The following is an 18,608-nucleotide window of genomic DNA, read 5'->3' as shown; positions in this document are numbered from 1 at the left end:
AGTAACTTTGTTTATGCCATTTAATATTTTTGGGGTGCTTTTTGTGTTTTGTTATTGGATTTGTTTGTTCTTTTGATTTGATATTTATGTTGTACATAAAGACCTTCTTATTCCGGACATCGCTAGTCCGGATATCCTGCTTTAAGGATGCTTACCACGGGAACATCCACATAAAAAAAGTCCATTACTCAGGCTCCGTGATTCGTTGATGAAGATAATATTTAATCCGGACGATTTTGGAACTGTGACGTCCAGAGTAATGCGGTTTTACTGACTACGGTAAACTACGTTTATAACGAACACGCTTATAACGAACAGACGTATATAACGAACTTTTTTGGTCCCGTCTATTTGCTGTGCATATGCTTATAACGAAATACGGTTATAACGAACAAATTTAGTTCTCTTTTTGAGTTCGTTATAACCATAGTTAACTGTATTTGTTTGATGCACGTAACATTAGTAAAATACTTCTTATGTAACCTCGTTCCTTGGAGTAAAATGAGTAAATAAGAATAAAGTATTATTTTTTACACTTTGTGTTCCCTGGTGTTTGCGTCGATATGAAATCAACAACGTCAAGTAAACAAAACACTTCACACAGTGAACATGCAATCATGTACATATCTTCACATAACTGTGATGAAAGTCCAGCAAATACAACCACGAACGCGTCCTTGATAACAATGTTTATCTAACAGGCCTCTATATAATCCCATCACAGCGACGCATTTTGAAAGCACCCGCACAGTGTCGGTAGCGCTGTACGTACACCTGCAGTTGCTCCACAGCGCCAAATAGTCTCGGTTCTAAAGTTTGCACTCATCGTTGCGTAATAGGGTTGCAGCAATGACGAACCTCCGGAATATTGTGATCTTCATCCTTGTCTGTGCGTTACCGCATGCTGTGGTGAGTTTATTATGATCACGAGAATTTTATGTATTGGCCCCGTTAAGAAATTACTGTTTTTAATTACTGTTTTGCAAAACTGAATGGGGAGGGTTAATTGATATATTTTGTACTCGAGGTCACGGTGACCACAGCTGGGTTACACTGAAAGTCCAGTGACACATGAACGTCATGGCGGATACAAAGAGCCGGAAGTTGGTGTTAAAACGAAATTTGAGCTTTAATTGGCGCTTCTCAACAACGGTTAGCAAATATAAACACTTAAACTGAAGCGCAAACGAAAGTTTACCCAGTTTGTTTTTTGATGTTATTGAAAATGAACTGTTTTTGAATTTTGATTATGTCTATTAAACCATCACTCGTTCCTGCAACAGTTTGAAAAGAGTAATCTGTGGACTGGTAATTTTGTGTAAATTGGTTGAGCATTTAATTTTGATTTATAACATGAAAAGATTTGGGAAAATATCTGCTGACGCCGAGTTGGCGGTCCCCATGCTTTACAAATACTGCAATCGACCGAAATCTGCACAGCAATTTACAAACCGGATGTCGATTTCGTTAGGCGATTTTGATTGGACTATGCATAGACTCCTTAGTCTAGTCACAATATAACTCAATAATTCCATCTAGTTCTTCATGGTGAGAAAGTGGAATTTTACAGTCAATTAACTCCCTTGCCTTGGGAAGATTTTGTAAATGTGTGCCGAACAGAGCAAATTTAGTGATTTTCACATACATTTATAGGATGTCTAAGCTGCCCTTCAGCTGTTGTGTAACATGCGAATTTTTTTTTTTAATCGAAATATATTTTTTTAAATATAAACGAATATTGAGCTGATGGAGACATGATACTTTTCTGCTACATCTGCAAAATTAGATGAATAAGATATATTTGTTAACTGAAATGAGTTCCCGTCTCGATGTACGGACCGAGGCCCGCCTGTGGCAACAAGAAGTAATTTCGTTATTCGTGATCTTTCAAACGTTTACCAGTAGGTTTATTCAGAACGTGTAGTCATCTATGATGAGTTATCACCTTTCTTTATGCGTTTAATAATAAATCACAGTTCACCTAAAGTGTGGCATGATTCATATGTACTTCAGATTCAGGTTCAGATTACAATGGAATACTGAGGGAGATAACTTCAATACTAAATCGCTGCCTTATTTGTTTCTAGTTTACAAATCGGGCCCGGGACAACGCAGTGAGAATAGCTGACCGGTACATTGGCAGTACTCAGTGGTCTTATGCGTCCTCGCACGACACGGGGCGTAACACCAATAAGTGCAACATCTTTGTAGCGGACGTGTTTGACGAAGCTGGAGGTGGGGTGCCTCATAGATGGTAGGAAATATTGAATTGGAACAATATGTATGTTCTTAATAGCTGCACTTATTTTTAAATCTGTTTTTACTAACGACATCTTAGTGGTTTATACAAAGAATATTATTGATATTTTTATACGAACGGTTTCAAAAGTATTTAAATACCAATTGTTCTTGGCAGGAAAAACTCAACTCATCAGAGGCTATACTGAGAGTTGCGTCTTCCAGCTGCTGTCATCTGCTTGTTGTTGGTTCGAATTTAAGTCTCGTGCCGATTGTGATTCTTTATGTCAGCACTAGTCCCATGTTGATGTGTTTGTTTGTTGTTTAACGCCGCACTCGGCAATATTCCAGCTATTTGACGGCGATCGGTAAATAATCGAGTCTGGACGAGACAATACAGTGATTGACATTATGAGCATCGATCCACGCAATTGGAATACGATGACATGCATCAACCAAGTCAGCGAGCCTGACCACCCGATCCATGGTAGTCGCCTCTTACGACAAGCATAGTCACCTTTTATGGCAAGACTGGGTTGCTGAAGACCTATTCTACCCCGGATCATCACGGATATCCATATTGATGTGTTTCACCCAAGTGGTACATATATCGGAGTAAGATTCATCTTACTCACTCCTGGAATACGATTCGACTGATTTATGGACATGTACCATTATGTGTCGCTCTATGAATGGACGACATACAGCCAGAAACGGGAATTTCTCTTGACTCGAAATGATTTTATAAGTTTTTAAATTCCAGTACAATGACATTTTCTTTAAATAAAGTAGAATATTTCAGGTTTGGACTTGCCGGTCCTATAGGAGCAGGGGAATGGGGAAACCCAAGGTCGAGCTACCTGACATCGGATAGGTGCTGGACCAATTACCCAACTGGTCACGTCGGTGACGTCATTGCCGGGGGAGGACACGTTGGAATAGTAACGGGACGGAGAATAACAACCAGCGCCGCCCGCTACAGCGTTGTGAAGAACGACTGGGGCTTTCGTCCTGGACAGACAGTCACTTACTGGAGATATATATGTTAACGTCACTTCCGTATGGTTTTGACTTTTCTTGCAACTGTGATATCATAATAAACACTTCTGTATCACCTGTATATGTGTATGATTAACTGTGTGGCATCTAAGTGGCCTAATAATTAACCTTGCCTTTGATCTATAAACTGTTCTTGTCACTAAATAGATGGAACATTGCTGATGCGAGGTAAACAAATAACACATTCACTCTCTAAGTGAATACCGGCATCGACAAGATGAATATATTATAAACAATCACTGATTAATGACTGGCAGTTATTGAATACTTATTCGTTGTTTGTAAATTATCATTGCGTTTCAAAAATAAATCGTCAACACTGGTTGCTGACAAATCTTTCAATGCGTTCATGTTCCAGCTGCAATGTTTTTCAGTTTCACTCTAACAACTAGAATGCAGGTTTTATGTTTCCTATCTTGGCTATGTACGAGGAAAAAGAATAAAATTAATTATATTATTGACCAATATTCTCGAATTTCCTATTCTGAGAATAGTAGAACATGACTTAAGTACATTATTATATACGTCAGTGGGAAACACTGAGGTTGCTGGAGTTAAGAAAAGTAATATTTTCATTGCAGTGAACATAACACTTGATATTTCACTGAAGTGAACATAACACTTTGCCGGAACAATTGTCATACAAGAGTAACCTCCCCTTACATTGTCTCCCTTTATCGTAAGTGTCTCGCCCGTACACAAAATCTGTTGACGTCCTTTTAACGTTAGTTCAACTTTGACAAGGCAAAATCATTTATGGAGTTAATATCCCTTCTTGTCGTTTGTTATTCTCTCGAAAATGTTTTGTTATAAACTGTAAATTTCTCCTTTAACTCGCCAATCGAGACTGTTCGTTTCGCAAAGCGCCATGTTTGTTACTTGACCAGCGTGTATTATTTCGCTTCCAACAGCGGTCTCCTAGTTTTGAAGAATATTTTTTGTTAAAGTTGATTTTATTATTTAATCATATCTATGTATGATACAGAGGTTTCGTGATCCTATATATTCTTTATACTTTTCTGTTTATATTGTTTAAGATTTGGCAACACGAAACTACTTTTTAAGTCGCAAATACAAGGTGAAAACGTGGTGAAACGTCCCTGTGTCCCCCTACATTTCAAGGTTTAACATTTGTAATGAAATAATTTAATTTTACGGTAGACACCTACACCAAAAGTTTATAATAAATTGATATGTCATGTGTCTCGTGAAATATGATGTTTCTCTCATCTTGTCTTTCATCCCGTCACTCGATAAGAGAAACATGATATCTCACTCGACACATGAAATATTCTCTATGTCTTACCCAACCGTTAATTAGAATATTGTAAGTATTTTTATGTAAGCCAATGAGTGAACCAAAGTATGGCTCCTGTCAAATATTAATGATCTATCGTAAAAATCATGTACAATACAGGCTGTATTTAAACCCTACCATCATATCACACTTGGAGTTTCACTACACTGAGCTTAAATATTTTAGACGCATTTAATACAGTTCATATAAAACTATAATAGATACTATAATAAGCACACATCTGTTCGGTGGTTATCTAACACTTGAAGTTGGATGCACGGCTCCGAACGCACCGTGAGGCGGAAGCATCACTCGTGGATCTACCCATTATCCGCAACTTCCCCGTATCACGGCATCAATGGTGTATCTAGTCCGCCAGGTGGCTGTACATATCACCCATTATCCGCAACTTCCCCGTATCACGGCATCAATGGTGTATCTAGTCCGCCAGGTGGCTGTACATATCACCCATTATCCGCAACTTCCCCGTATCACGGCATCAATGGTGTATCTAGTCCGCCAGGTAGCTGTACATATCACCCATTATCCGCAACTTCCCCGTATCACGGCATCAATGGTGTATCTAGTCCGCCAGGTGGCTGTACATATCACCCATTATCCGCAACTTCCCCGTATCACGGCATCAATGGTGTATCTAGTCCGCCAGGTGGCTGTACATATCACCCATTATCCGCAACTTCCCCGTATCACGGCATCAATGGTGTATCTAGTCCGCCAGGTGGCTGTACATATCACCCATTATCCGCAACTTCCCCGTATCACGGCATCAATGGTGTATCTAGTCCGCCAGGTAGCTGTACATATCACCCATTATCCGCAACTTCCCCGTATCACGGCATCAATGGTGTATCTAGTCCGCCAGGTGGCTGTACATATCACCCATTATCCGCAACTTCCCCGTATCACGGCATCAATGGTGTATCTAGTCCGCCAGGTGGCTGTACATATCACCCATTATCCGCAACTTCCCCGTATCACGGCATCAATGGTGTATCTAGTCCGCCAGGTGGCTGTACATATCACCCATTATCCGCAACTTCCCCGTATCACGGCATCAATGGTGTATCTAGTCCGCCAGGTGGCTGTACATATCACCCATTATCCGCAACTTCCCCGTATCACGGCATCAATGGTGTATCTAGTCCGCCAGGTGGCTGTACATATCACCCATTATCCGCAACTTCCCCGTATCACGGCATCAATGGTGAATCTAGTCCGCCAGGTGGCTGTACATATCACCCATTATCCGCAACTTCCCCGTATCACGGCATCAATGGTGTATCTAGTCCGCCAGGTGGCTGTACATATCACCCATTATCCGCAACTTCCCCGTATCACGGCATCAATGGTGTATCTAGTCCGCCAGGTGGCTGTACATATCACCCATTATCCGCAACTTCCCCGTATCACGGCATCAATGGTGTAACTAGTCCGCCAGGTAGCTGTACATATCAGGACTAGGTCAGTGCAGAAACCCCACGTTTCGGGTGTGAAAAATAAAAATAAAGTTGATAAGTTCTTTTTTTACTTACAGTGTCACAATATCGATGACCATTTCTGGAACGATGAAATGCAAAAATGTTATGTGTTTCTTGTACAGTACAAGTTTATAACACATTTTCACAAATCATTCAGTTAATAAAATATATTTTTGATATCGTCACGCTTAGACTCTATTACTTATCTGAATACACAGAGAAGACAATATTTACAGGGTATCCTACAGATCTTGTGTCATCGTACTGTGCTTCAATTGACACTATTTACATGGAGCAGAAGGGAGCCAGAAAGGGATGTTGGTGTTGTAGGGATCAAGTGCTAGTTCAGAAAAGGATCTTTGAAGATGCTGAAACTTACCACGGTAGCCTGTCAATGCGTTGGATAGACTACAGAAAAGCCTATGTTTCTACCTCACGAATGGATTTTAAAGTCATTGGAATGTATTGACGTCTGCGAGGGGCTTAAGTCTTCAATGATTTGCTGGTCAACTCAACTTGAGATGTATTCGCAGGGACAGGTGGTGACTTCGGGTCCCTTTTCTATTAGAAGAGGAATATGTCTGGGCGATTCTTTTTGTCCTCTGTTTTTCTGTTTGTCACCTAATCCTTTAAGCGGTATGCTTAGCAAAGGGGAAGGTTATCATCCTTGGCCTCCTCAGCACATATCCCCAACACCCCTTATTCACCTCCTTAACATGGATGACCTTGAACTTATGGCCAAATGAGAATCCACACTAGAAAAACAGATTTTCATTGTAGAGTACTTTTCTAATGATCATGGCATATCATTTGGAGTCGACAAATGCAACATTCTCCATCTGAAATGTGGAAATGTGGCAAACCCCAGAATGCCATATCAAGGGGAAACCTCGGGCAGAGTACCAATGTAGACTTAAGAAAATCTGAGTTCAGAAATAAGAGTTCAGAGCAGACAATGCATTCCACAATTTTCTTAAAGGAGCCAAGGCTGTGGGACATATTTTCAATGTCAATGTTGATTTTGTTGATGGTTCTGTACTGCTGGACGGTACAAAAATGAATGTCAACCACGCGAAGTGCTATTATATCAAATCGGCCCAGACTCGGTTTTTCAGGGAGAGGCTATCAGAATGTCAACTGCATCAATTTTATGGGCAGTGTGTTGAGAAGATCAGCAACCCTGCAGAGTCCTTAGCTTGGATGAAGTCGACTGGCCTAAAACGTGTCCCACACGAAACCGTCTATGTGTGATTTTGCATCAAAATATAAATATGAAATGTATATTATGCAATGAATTTAATGAGACTGTCCAACACATTGTCAGTGGATGCCCAACTTTGGCACAAACACAGTATTTTAAGCGACATGATGGAGTGGCTCGATGATTTTATATCCGTCTTCGACATGCTTGTGGTTTTGACTCAGAAGTCCATCCATGGTACGACCTAGAATATGTACAGGGCGTCATGGAAATTGATAAATACAAATTTCTTTGGAATAGGCCCGTATAAAGCCTCAGCCATATCCAGGCCAACAAACCTGATCTTGTCCTTTTTGATAAATCCAATGAAATCATGTCATTGAATTTTCTGTCCCCTTTTACACTGATGTGATTGACAAACTTCAAGAAATAGCAAATATCACGCTTGCATCCCAAGTACCAAATTGTCCGACTCCCCATTGTTCGCGGTGCCTTAGATTTGGTGCCTCCGAATCTGTTGACTGACATTGGGAGAGTACCCAGGTTTGCTACCAGGAATACAGCCCTTCTGAAAGTCTGGGTAATGCAGAAGGCAGCAGCGTTGGGTCGCTGTCTTGGCTGCATGTAGACGGAACACGGGCCCTGAGCTGATGATGAGTCTAACCAATCTGACTTTGCCAGGATCACCCAAACCTTCTTTGTCACATTTTTACTTTAGTCGCTTATGCGCGAAAAACAGATCTTCCCATCAAGGGCAACTTAACTTGTGCTTTGTCATGACGAGATCTTAACGTCATCACGTCGTCCCGGCTATCGAAGCATCAGGCGGCACTTTTCAGCATGACAATGTTCACCCCAACACAGTACGAGCCTGCAGTGATTTCCGGCGAGATAAGAACATAAACGTCAAGGTCACCCGATTTCAACCTATTTGAGGGGGTACAGGTGGCCCAGTCGTCTAAGGCGCCGCAATTCGCTGTGCAGAGTTGCGTCCCTTGGGCACGCCAGAAACCTATGATTGTGGGTTCGAATCCCGGTTCGCCCCGTTTATGTTTCTTGGTTTGTCAGCATCATACCCTTGCGCGTTGGTTTCGCCGAAGTGATAAACGTCTAAGACCTGCACCACGTGGGGCTTTCCTCCAAAATTAAGCTGACACGCCGTGATAAGACCTGCATCACGTGGGGCTTTCCTCCCAAATAAAGCTGACACGCCGTGATATGACTGGAATACTGTTAAAAGCGGCGTTAAACACAACTCACTCACTCACTCACTCACTCACTCACAACCCATTTTAGCATATGTTGGATAAGCTTTCTCAGTTCGTGCGTTTATAAATGCACTTCACCCTTATGCTGTTAATGTAGATGACATATTTCACAAAATCAATAACGAAATCAACATGATGTTTTCAAGCAGCTATCAGTGATGTATCTGATGTTTATCACGATAGATAAACAGGTGGTGTGATGTTTCAATTAACTATGTGTGCACTCACCTTATTATCAAGAAAGACACACGGTTGGCTAGGAACCGACCATGTGATACTTTCCTGCTGGGATTTTGTATCGAGATTTTCATCTAGATAGTCTAAGAGCCGGAGAGTGGAAGGTCCGGGGTTCGATCCCCGGCCGCCTCATACCAAAAGACGTTAAAAGATGGTACTTGTTGTTACCCTGTCTGGCGCTCGGCATTAAGGGGCTAAAACAAGGACTGGTCGGCTCGGAGTCAGGATACAGTGTCTGAGTGGGATATTCATGTCAAACTGTGGCATGGTATCTCAGTAAGCTAGCACTATAAATCGGTAGCTGTCCGGACTAGTACAAGCAGCCACACAAACACACACACGTACATGCACGTCGATATATAAGTGCAATAATTTCGGACGCGACGTTAAACCCCATTTCACCCAACTCACCCATCATCTAGTGCAACTAAACCAGATATTTTATCATTTACAACTATAAGCCTGAATTATTTCTAAAGAAAACCACCTTGCAACAATGTAATTTTGTGGCAGGCAATTCTGAGGCATAGTTGTTTTTGCAAGAAAAAAATTCGATAAAATCACAAAATGAAAGTCAGTATACTGAGGTGTGTGTCCATGTTAAACCGCCGCATGGTACCTCAATTGGCACTTTAAACCCGAATATGCATATCGTTATATGAGTACAATAACGTTAAACCCGATTTCACCTTACATCACTACTTATGTTGGCATAAGTTCATACATCAGCCTCACTCTCATTTACAAGAAAACGCAACTCAGTGGTGTTATTTATGATTTTAAAAACGATTCGCTAAATCATACTAAATTATGGCAGGTTTATTATGTCTTTGAGGTTCAGTGTGAAAATGAAGAGAACTCTCATTTGCATTAATTTTACATTTCTGTTAAAGTCTGGAAAAGATGTAATATAATTTAGATGGAGTACTTTGAGTATCCTGTTGGCTTTAAAACAAGGATTTGTACTTAGTTCTTATATATTTCTTTCTCGTCATTGATAAATATTCAACGGTAGTGGTAAAGCCTTGTAAGTACGGAGAGTCACACTTTCGGTCCGATAGTGTCGTACACACACTGTATAATTGTCAAGAAACCCGTGAAGATCGCCAGTAGATTGTATCCTCAGTTGACTGAGTTTACTCAGTTGACTCACTTGTAATCATGCACTTGTTCAGACAGCACGTTGAGTCCAAGGGCGTCTGCTGATAAAAAAAGGGACAAACTGAGAATGCGGTTAAGTACATTATTTACATCTAGTGTCATTGATTACAACTACTTCAATGACATGTTTTGTATAACGATCCACCACTAGACATCACTTTCACTGCACAGAAATAAATATCTTCGTCGGGCCAAGTTATCGCCCCGATTGTGATCTTTGGTTTGTCAGCACCATCTATGCATTCATGATTATGACTATGGCAGACGACCACGCAGTGCGCATACGTCCGGTTGAGTTTTTCACCTCACGCCTAGATACAACTAAACAATGATGAGAGTAGCGTTGATATTAACCTTGTCATTCACTCACTCGTACTTTGTACTTTCCTGAGTTTACAACAAAGAGGTAATGTGTCTATATGACTTATACTGGAGAATGTTAAGGAGACACCGCGCATTGCACCTAATGGGATACAGTGGGGCCTTTACCATAAATCAATATAGATGTGACCTTCACATTCGGCAGTTCCCTCCAAACCCATGGGGATGTGTTTATGAGATCCCCTGCAACTGGGTAGACAAGCCCATACATATGTGGATACAAACACATTGGAGAGAGATCATCAACACTTCTCACCACGATATTTCCTGGCAACAAACCAAATTTCTCCACACCAACATTCACCACTGGAAAATGGGGTGATGAACTGTCACAATGCAAAGCATAAGTTAGCCAGAGGCATCTAAAGAGGCATCTAAAGTACTGTCGGAAATGCTAGAAAACTGCTTTTTGCCTGTTAAAAAAGGATATAAATTAGACTGTTGTTATTGAAATATCGAGTAACTACCGATCGCCCTACCTGTGGTTTGAAGTATTTCAGTCACAAGGAGTCCCATCAATAAGTTACAGGAGACAAATTCGAACGAAAACAGGAAGTTCACATTTATTCCAATAATGGCAGTCTGAAACGGACTATAGAATTATGCGCACCTAGCTCCGTTATAATGATAATAATGTAGTCTTCATAAAACATCTAATACACACACAAAAATCACTTTGAGAAAATTCTAGATGTGCATCTTCTAAAATGACAAAATGACGCTGCGTTTTTATTGTTAACATTGCTCCCATGATGCATGTTACATTACACTTGCATAGCCATAACCATGGTACACAATATGGAGTCTGTACTGGGAAATGTGTACAAGTTCTTTACACTTTACAGAGATAGAGGGAAACCATTTATTAATTTAGATAGGGTGAATTACCCAACAGCCATGGGGTCTTAAATTCATACCATCAAGTCTACGGTATAAGAAAACAAAACAGGTATAGGGGTGGTCTCCAAAACAAAACAGGGACGTAAAAGGATATTAGACAGCTTTGATACAGGGCGATTAGGCGTATAGTGTACAAGCTTCATGAGCAGAAGATAAACATGACTTGTAGTAGAATTTGGGAGGGAAATATTCCATAATGTGTATGAGGTCACATTATCTCCGAACCATTCATGACTATCACAGTCAGGGCGTCCAGATAATATACCTTGATGAATCATTCCACTGACTACATGTAGCTATCCACAGATGGACAAAAAGCAACCATGGTACCATCAGGTAAAGGTAATCTTGTCCTTGTTTTGCACGCTGCAACCAATGATATGGGGCTTATTGATGGATGTGTCCCAGTTTTCGAGACGAAAAAGAAAAACTGGTGATTTTCATCAGAAAATTATAGGAGGTGATGTGGTCATAGACTGGTTGGAACCTCAGCTATTGCCCATTTAAAACAACGTCTGTGTCATTGTCATGGATAACGCCATTTAATATTACGTCCGGAATCAGATATTGTGGCCCAAACCATGAGTAGTCTGAAGGCGACCATACAGGAATATATGACATTGTCGACTTAAGACCATATGAAAATTCGGCTGAATAAGAAACCAGTAAAGTACAAGACACACTGGTGCTGGTGGCACAACTCGGTTATTACGTTGTCTTACCTACGTCAGTCAGTCATTGTGAGTTCAAGTCTGTTGTGCACACCATTGGCTAAATGTAACTGTTTCGTAACAAGACATAACACAACATTCAAAAGTACAGATTCATATAAGCCATTAGCGGAGATAAATGCTACCTCAAGAAACCATCTGTAGAACAACAAATTCTTCTGGATTCCACAACCGCAACCTTCCAATACCCATCCAGTTTCCAAGCAAATATAATGCAGTACATATTCTTAATTGCTACCCCATCAACGTATGTCAATTAAGTACAATAACAGCAATATTTTGAGACCAAACCCATCTCGGTGACATTTGCACCTGGGAGAATGCACGGGACGGTGTGAGGTCATCACACGAATATTTTAAAAAGTTTATCATCATTTTACCTGTAAAAGTACATTTTAAGGGTAATCACAAACGCCAAACCTCTTCGCTCCAGAGCAGTTGTCAACCAGTTGCGGGATAATGCCATTGAGACTCTGCCATGGCAAGCAAGAGGTCCTCATCTGGACTCAGTTGAACACCTTGAGATTTACCTGGCCGCGATTGTGAGGGCTAGAGACCATCAAGTATAAAGCCTGAATGAACTGACCCATGCACTGCCCCGTGAATAGTAGAAGATCCCAATGTTAAGAATCAGACGTCTGATAAACAGCATGAGAAGAATGTCATCCGTGAGAGGAGTGGATAGTCCAGATACTGATTGCAGAGTCAGTAGTTATTCCTAGGGTGACAGTAAAAAAAAATCACTTCATAATGTGACAGTCCGATTCGTGGTGTGGTGTGAGTACCTGTCAGTGTTGGAATGAATGCTTAAGACGTTTTCGCATAACGTCTTTTAATATACCAGTTCCGATTGCCAGTGTCCGCTTCATTATTTGTGTGATCATAGTGTCAGGCGTTTGTCGTGTTTCCACCAATTTGTGTGTGTGTGTGTGAATATGGTTTTACGCAGTTTTTAGCAATATTCACTTATCACGGCGGCGGACACCAGAAATGGGCTTCACACATTGTACCCATGTCGAGAATCGAACCCGGGTCTTCGGCGTGACGAGCGAATGCTTTAACCACTAGGCTACCAGACCGCCCCTCCACCAATGAATCACACCAGGCATTACTAATGTAGAAAAAGCATGACATTGTGAATATTCAACAACAAAAAAAGAGGCGGGGCGATGAGGAACAAGAAAAATACAAATGGTACGTGAGGTGTACCGTATTGTACATGTAAGCACTTTGAAACACCCGTGAAAGAGAACCTTACTGTCTTTATTATGTGCAGCTTTTAATAGTATTTCTAAGGACTGTCTGTGGGCGAATCATTGTGTATATGCTGTTTAAACAAAGGAACTCATTTTTCACATCCAAGGTATTTTTTCTAATACCACTCAGTCATAAAAAAACATTCTTGGATGTAAATACTTTTCAGACTGTCCACACATATTCTTTAAAAGAGCAATGCATATGTTTCAAATAAATGCAGACAACTCAGTTCTTGAGTTCTGGTTGTTTCAAGATTCCAAAATTTTAAGTCATAGAATATTTGCCATGTATATCTTATTCGTTCGTAAATTGCATCGAAGGGTCTGACAAATGTCGTTTTTTCTATTTTGTTTGTCTTTAAAATCTATAACGTATAGTTGCACTCATTAGTAGCTAGCCTACTTCTACATCGACAATCAAGTAGTTTGTATTGTTATGTAACCAAAGTAGAGTAGAGTACTGATTTCCCACATTTGTTTGTATATTATTATAGAATTGATACATCTAAATTTAAATTTTAAAAATTCGGATTATGACTAATTTGTGTAATTTAATTAATTTGTCGTAATTTGTGTACATTACAGGCTTTATCTCAACCGCATTATTACAAATAACACACCTTGGATTTAATATCTGTACTGTTTCATATAAATGAAATGTGTACGAAAAGAAACACACATCTGTTTGGTGATAATCGAACACGTGAAGCCCGATGCATCACTTGTGGATCTACCTATTATCTGCCACTTCCATCTATCACGGCATCAATGGGCCATCTATTCCGCCAGGTGGCTGTACTAAAACATACAGTGACATCGAGTTTATCCTGACCCAGCTGGTGCGGATACCCAGAAAAATGAAAAATGAAACTGAAGTCTACATGGCTTTTGTTTTACTTAAAGTGTCACAAAACGGGGTTTTATTTTTCTTTGATAGAGTTAATGTCGATGACCTTTAAGATATGCATGTTTCGTTTCGTCTTGGAAATGCAGTTTTCACGCGCAAGTCCGGGATTTGTCACGGGTTTCTTGGACACAATCTTCCGACTTTTGGCAACATGGCACCACGAGAGATCGTCCAAAGTCAGGGGGCCCCGCGTCACCATTCTGGCCAAGGATCGTTACATCCTCGTCCTCCGCCTTCGAAACAGGACACTCACTTCAACGTACGTTGCAACACACATTCATGGTGAAGCAGGACACGCTCACCTCTTTGCGAATACCTGGTATCATCACTATTTGATAGTGTTTCATAACCAGATGCTTATGATATAGTCGGAATCTGGTTTTGGTAGATATGTCTGATGACTATGGGAAGGTTTTTTTCGCTTTTATTTACGAGTACTTACCATTTTTGCAAAGAGTGAAGGTAACCGGTTGCGAGCTGCCGGAATCCGAGCAAGTTGGTCCTACGTTGGTGTCAGTTTACCTCAGATGCTTCAGCATGCTTCACCAACTTTGGCATATACATTGGTGGATTGTCGAGTGCTATTTTCTTGTTTGTTGGAGTGATGCGGGGATCCATATGTACCGACCACAGAATCAGGGCTATACCAGATGCTGTGTACCGATTCAGTGGAGGAAGTGGTATTGATGTGGGAAGATATCACTTATGGGCGTAAAACAGAGTGCTTTGTCATGACGAGATCCTAAGTCCTCACTTTGGCCCGGCTATGTAAGCATCAGGCGCCATTTTTCAGCATGATAATGTTCGTTGCTACACAGCAGGATTGTGCCGTCACGGTCACCGGATCTCAAGACAATTGAGCATATGTGGGATTAGCTGGACATATATTTATGCCTACTTCATGATCAATCACGTCCACGGATATATTTTTCAGTAAATTTTAACTTCATTTCGCACCCTTTTCTCAATGCTTTTCAGGTTTGTGTTACATGGTTTTCAGGGGTGGACAATGAGACTCAGTGTTAACAATTAGATGGTATTCGGGATTCCGGTGGTTCACTCATGTGAACATGTCTCAATTAATGTTTGATGAACTGTTTCACTTTGTACTCTTTTAAACACACATATGTCGAATTACCTTTTGAAGCCTTGTGGAGACCACAGAATATGCGTTTCCCTTTGGCCTGATATGGTGAAATGATACTCTTATCATTCATACTGCGCCTGTTTGTAATGTGTGAATCTAAAGATGATTACTATCGTTTGTGGTGTCCAATGTGTTTTAAAAGGAATAAACCCCAAATCTATTTCAAACACAAATCTTTTAACATGATGTGTTTAGCTTTACAAGACTTTTCAACTGATACCCTACTTGAGACTCGCGAAACCCTTTAAGAATCATTGTTTTCCACAAAAAACAGCTGTTTCTATCCCTGTTTTTTTAGTTCGTGCGTTTATAAATGCACTTCACCTTTGTGCTGTTAATGTAGATGACATATGTCACAAAATCTATAAAATCGAAATCAACATGATGTTTTCCAGCAGCTATCATAGATGTATCTGATGTTTCTCACGATAGAAACACAGTTGGTGTGATGTTTCAATTAACTCTGTGTGCACCATTTAATTGGTATCAGAGATCTTGTATAAATCAGGACTTTGAGTCAAGAAAAAACACATCACCGCAATCATCATGTTCCGTAGTTACGTTGTCACAACGTTCCTTTTGTGTCTGATATGGCCTGCTTGTGTGGAGGCATGGGTGAGTGTTACACATTTATTACATTTAGAAGTATCCACCAAGTGGTTTATCATAGAGCTTGATGATACGGAAAAGAAAATCGTACAACTAACGAAATATACACACATACAGTTCTATGTGTAATTGAAATTTTACTGATTGTAGAAAATGTTGAAGAGGTGTTACTTTAGTCCAGATTCGAAAGCAAATAGAGAAGGCGAGGTCCTGGGATACAGTGGCAGTGTATTCCAAAGTATTGCAGCAGAGCACGAAAAAGGATCTGTTCAAGTGATCTTTGAACTCCTGCTATTGTCACTTGATGGTTGTTGGCTGATCGTAACTGTCTTGCTGGTGCATGAGGTGTGATGAGATGGGACGCGGCCATGGCGTTCAAGCCATCTGTAGGTGACGGGTGGTCAAGATCTTCATTGAATACTTTACTTTATTTTCTCCCATGGTCGGGGTCAGTCCTCACCTTGTTGCCAAGAAGGTTTCGCTGATCACGGGTTCTCACCAGTTAGGATACCCTTCTGTCCGCACGATACTCGATTACACCCAAGCAGTACATCTAAACGTCTTCAACCTGCGTCACTTTGGGTCACACCTACCACAGTAATAAAGCTGATACAAAGACCTCACTCTCTCATTTACTAAAAATAATCTCAGTGATGTTTTAGGCATTTTAAAAACGATTTGGTAAATCATACTAAATTATGGTAAGCTTTTCAATGGCTTTGAGGTTGAGTGTGAAAATGCAGAATACCCTGAATGACATTTATATTTCTGTGAAAGCCTGTGAAAGTCTGTGAAAGAGGTACCAATGTTTAAACGGACTTCATGGAGTATCCTGGTGGCTTTGGACAAGGATATATTAAGTTCATGTATAGTTTTCTCGTCATTAGAGAATGTTCAACAGTAGTGTTAAAGCATGATAAATACGAATAGTTGTTGAAATTCCCCTCTGTTTTTATTATCTCCGCCGCATATATCATATGCATCGACACTTTAAGTCACACTTTCTTTCCTAAATAGTCATACACACATTGTGTTATTGTCAATACTAGTTGTTCTTCCAAAAGCAGACATGCACACCATACTTAATAATACAGTCTGGCACTGTAGGGGTGAAACAGTTTCAAAAGTGAACACGTACATCTAGGCTTAACGGACCATTAAAATATTCTCAAAACCAAGGCTGCCAATGTTGAGTATTATGTTTTCATTAGAACCGTGGTCTAGTAGATAGGGCCTCTGCTCGGAGGGCGATAGCTTGGTGATTCTATCCACACCAAAAGACGTGAAAAGATAGTACGTTTCGGTTAGCGTCATCATACCTGATTATCTGTGGCTCTTTATGACCTCGGACATGGTACATTTGCCTTTTAACGTTTTACAGTTGCATGTTTGGTCTTCATCTGGAAACGAGACCAGGCGAGTTAATAGATGTAATATAATGTTGCTTTTAAGAGAGTTACAGATAAGACTTATAAGCTTGTAATACTTGTAAGCCCTTCTACTTGATTAAGGAAATGGTGATTTGGTCGCTTTTATGTATTTGACCTATTATCATTTTGAAAATATATGCATGCACAGCTTGGTGGTGTCCAATGCCGCTTTAAGCTATGCTTAGCCTTGTGTTTGGTTGCAGTGGTCCTCCAGGTCTAAAGTGTCGGGCAGCACAATCGCCAGAACAGCTAACAAGTACATAGGTAGCACCAAGTGGTCCTACGCATCCTCACACAAAACCGGGGCCAACACCGACAAATGTAACATCTTCGTTGCTGAAGTCCTGGAGGAGGCGGGAGCCACAGTTCCCCAAAGGTATTCGTAAATTTCACATGAGTGAGTGACTGATTGAGTGATTAACGGCGCAATTTGAACGTAAGTAGGTCAGATGAATCACGAAGGTCATAAATGGTAACTGTCAGCACAGGAATGTGTAATCAAATGTGAGACCAGCGTATCCTGACAGCTCAGTCACCCGCAGGTTTTGGTTTTTTTTATGTGAGTGAGTGAGTTGGGTTTAACGCCGCTTTTAACAGTATTGCAGTTATATCGCGGCGGGTCAGCTTAATGTGGGAGGAAAGCCCGAAGTGATGCAGGTCTCAGACGTGTAACCACTTCATCTGATACGTCGTTAAAAACAATAAGGAAGTAAAAAATCATGTCTTCAAGTATGGGATCTTGAATTGAATGCGTTGTCGAGTTTTCCCTCCTTCAATATTCCAAATCATGAGAATTACAGTTGAACTTCCAAACATTACAAACCGAACTTTCAACTGTTTCTGGTCGCATGTTGCAGGCATTGGTTGACCTGGAGCCCTATCGGGGCAGGAGAGTGGGGGAATGCCAGGTCAACATACCTGACAAAGGACGCCTGCTGGAATCGTGCGACTTCGTCAAGATCTGGCGACGTCATTGGCGACGGTGTACACGTTGGCATAGTAACAGGCAGCAGGCTCACCACAAGTGCACGGTGGGATAAAATTGTGAGGAACGATTTTGGTTTCCGTGCCGTCCAGAAACCAATGACTCTGTGGCGTTATGTCTGCTAATGCGCAAACAGCTGCAGTCATTATGTACTGAGTGAGCACAATAAACAAATAAATCGTTCTTTCGTCTGGGGTTGTTCTTCCTTTGCAGGTTAGCAACCTTCCTTGGTAGCAGGCACATGTAAATTACGTGCAGTCAGGTCCGACCAATTGACAGCATTTGTTGGAATCGTACAATCG

General features: G+C 40.8%; 2 protein-coding genes across 2 annotated transcripts; both read left to right on the top strand.

Moving 5' to 3' along the window:
* Positions 1–724: 724 nt before the first annotated feature.
* LOC139446041 (uncharacterized) lies at positions 725–3,635 on the top strand. Its single transcript, XM_071227306.1, has 3 exons — positions 725–909; positions 2,088–2,254; positions 3,041–3,635. The coding sequence occupies exons 1-3, from the start codon at positions 850–852 to the stop codon at positions 3,285–3,287; spliced, it is 474 nt and encodes a 157-aa protein (XP_071083407.1). The 5' UTR covers positions 725–849; the 3' UTR covers positions 3,288–3,635.
* Positions 3,636–15,828: 12,193 nt separating this feature from the next.
* Positions 15,829–18,431, top strand: LOC139446810 (uncharacterized). Its single transcript, XM_071228141.1, has 3 exons — positions 15,829–15,897; positions 17,525–17,697; positions 18,179–18,431. The coding sequence occupies exons 1-3, from the start codon at positions 15,829–15,831 to the stop codon at positions 18,429–18,431; spliced, it is 495 nt and encodes a 164-aa protein (XP_071084242.1).
* Positions 18,432–18,608: the final 177 nt, after the last annotated feature.

Source organism: Haliotis cracherodii, unplaced genomic scaffold (assembly GCF_022045235.1).
Source record: "Haliotis cracherodii isolate W230 unplaced genomic scaffold, xgHalCrac1.p SCAF_6, whole genome shotgun sequence".
In the NCBI taxonomy this organism is placed as follows: Eukaryota; Metazoa; Mollusca; class Gastropoda; order Lepetellida; family Haliotidae; genus Haliotis; species Haliotis cracherodii.
Note: the sequence above shows the minus strand (reverse complement) of the source record. Positions and strands in the feature narration are given on the sequence as shown.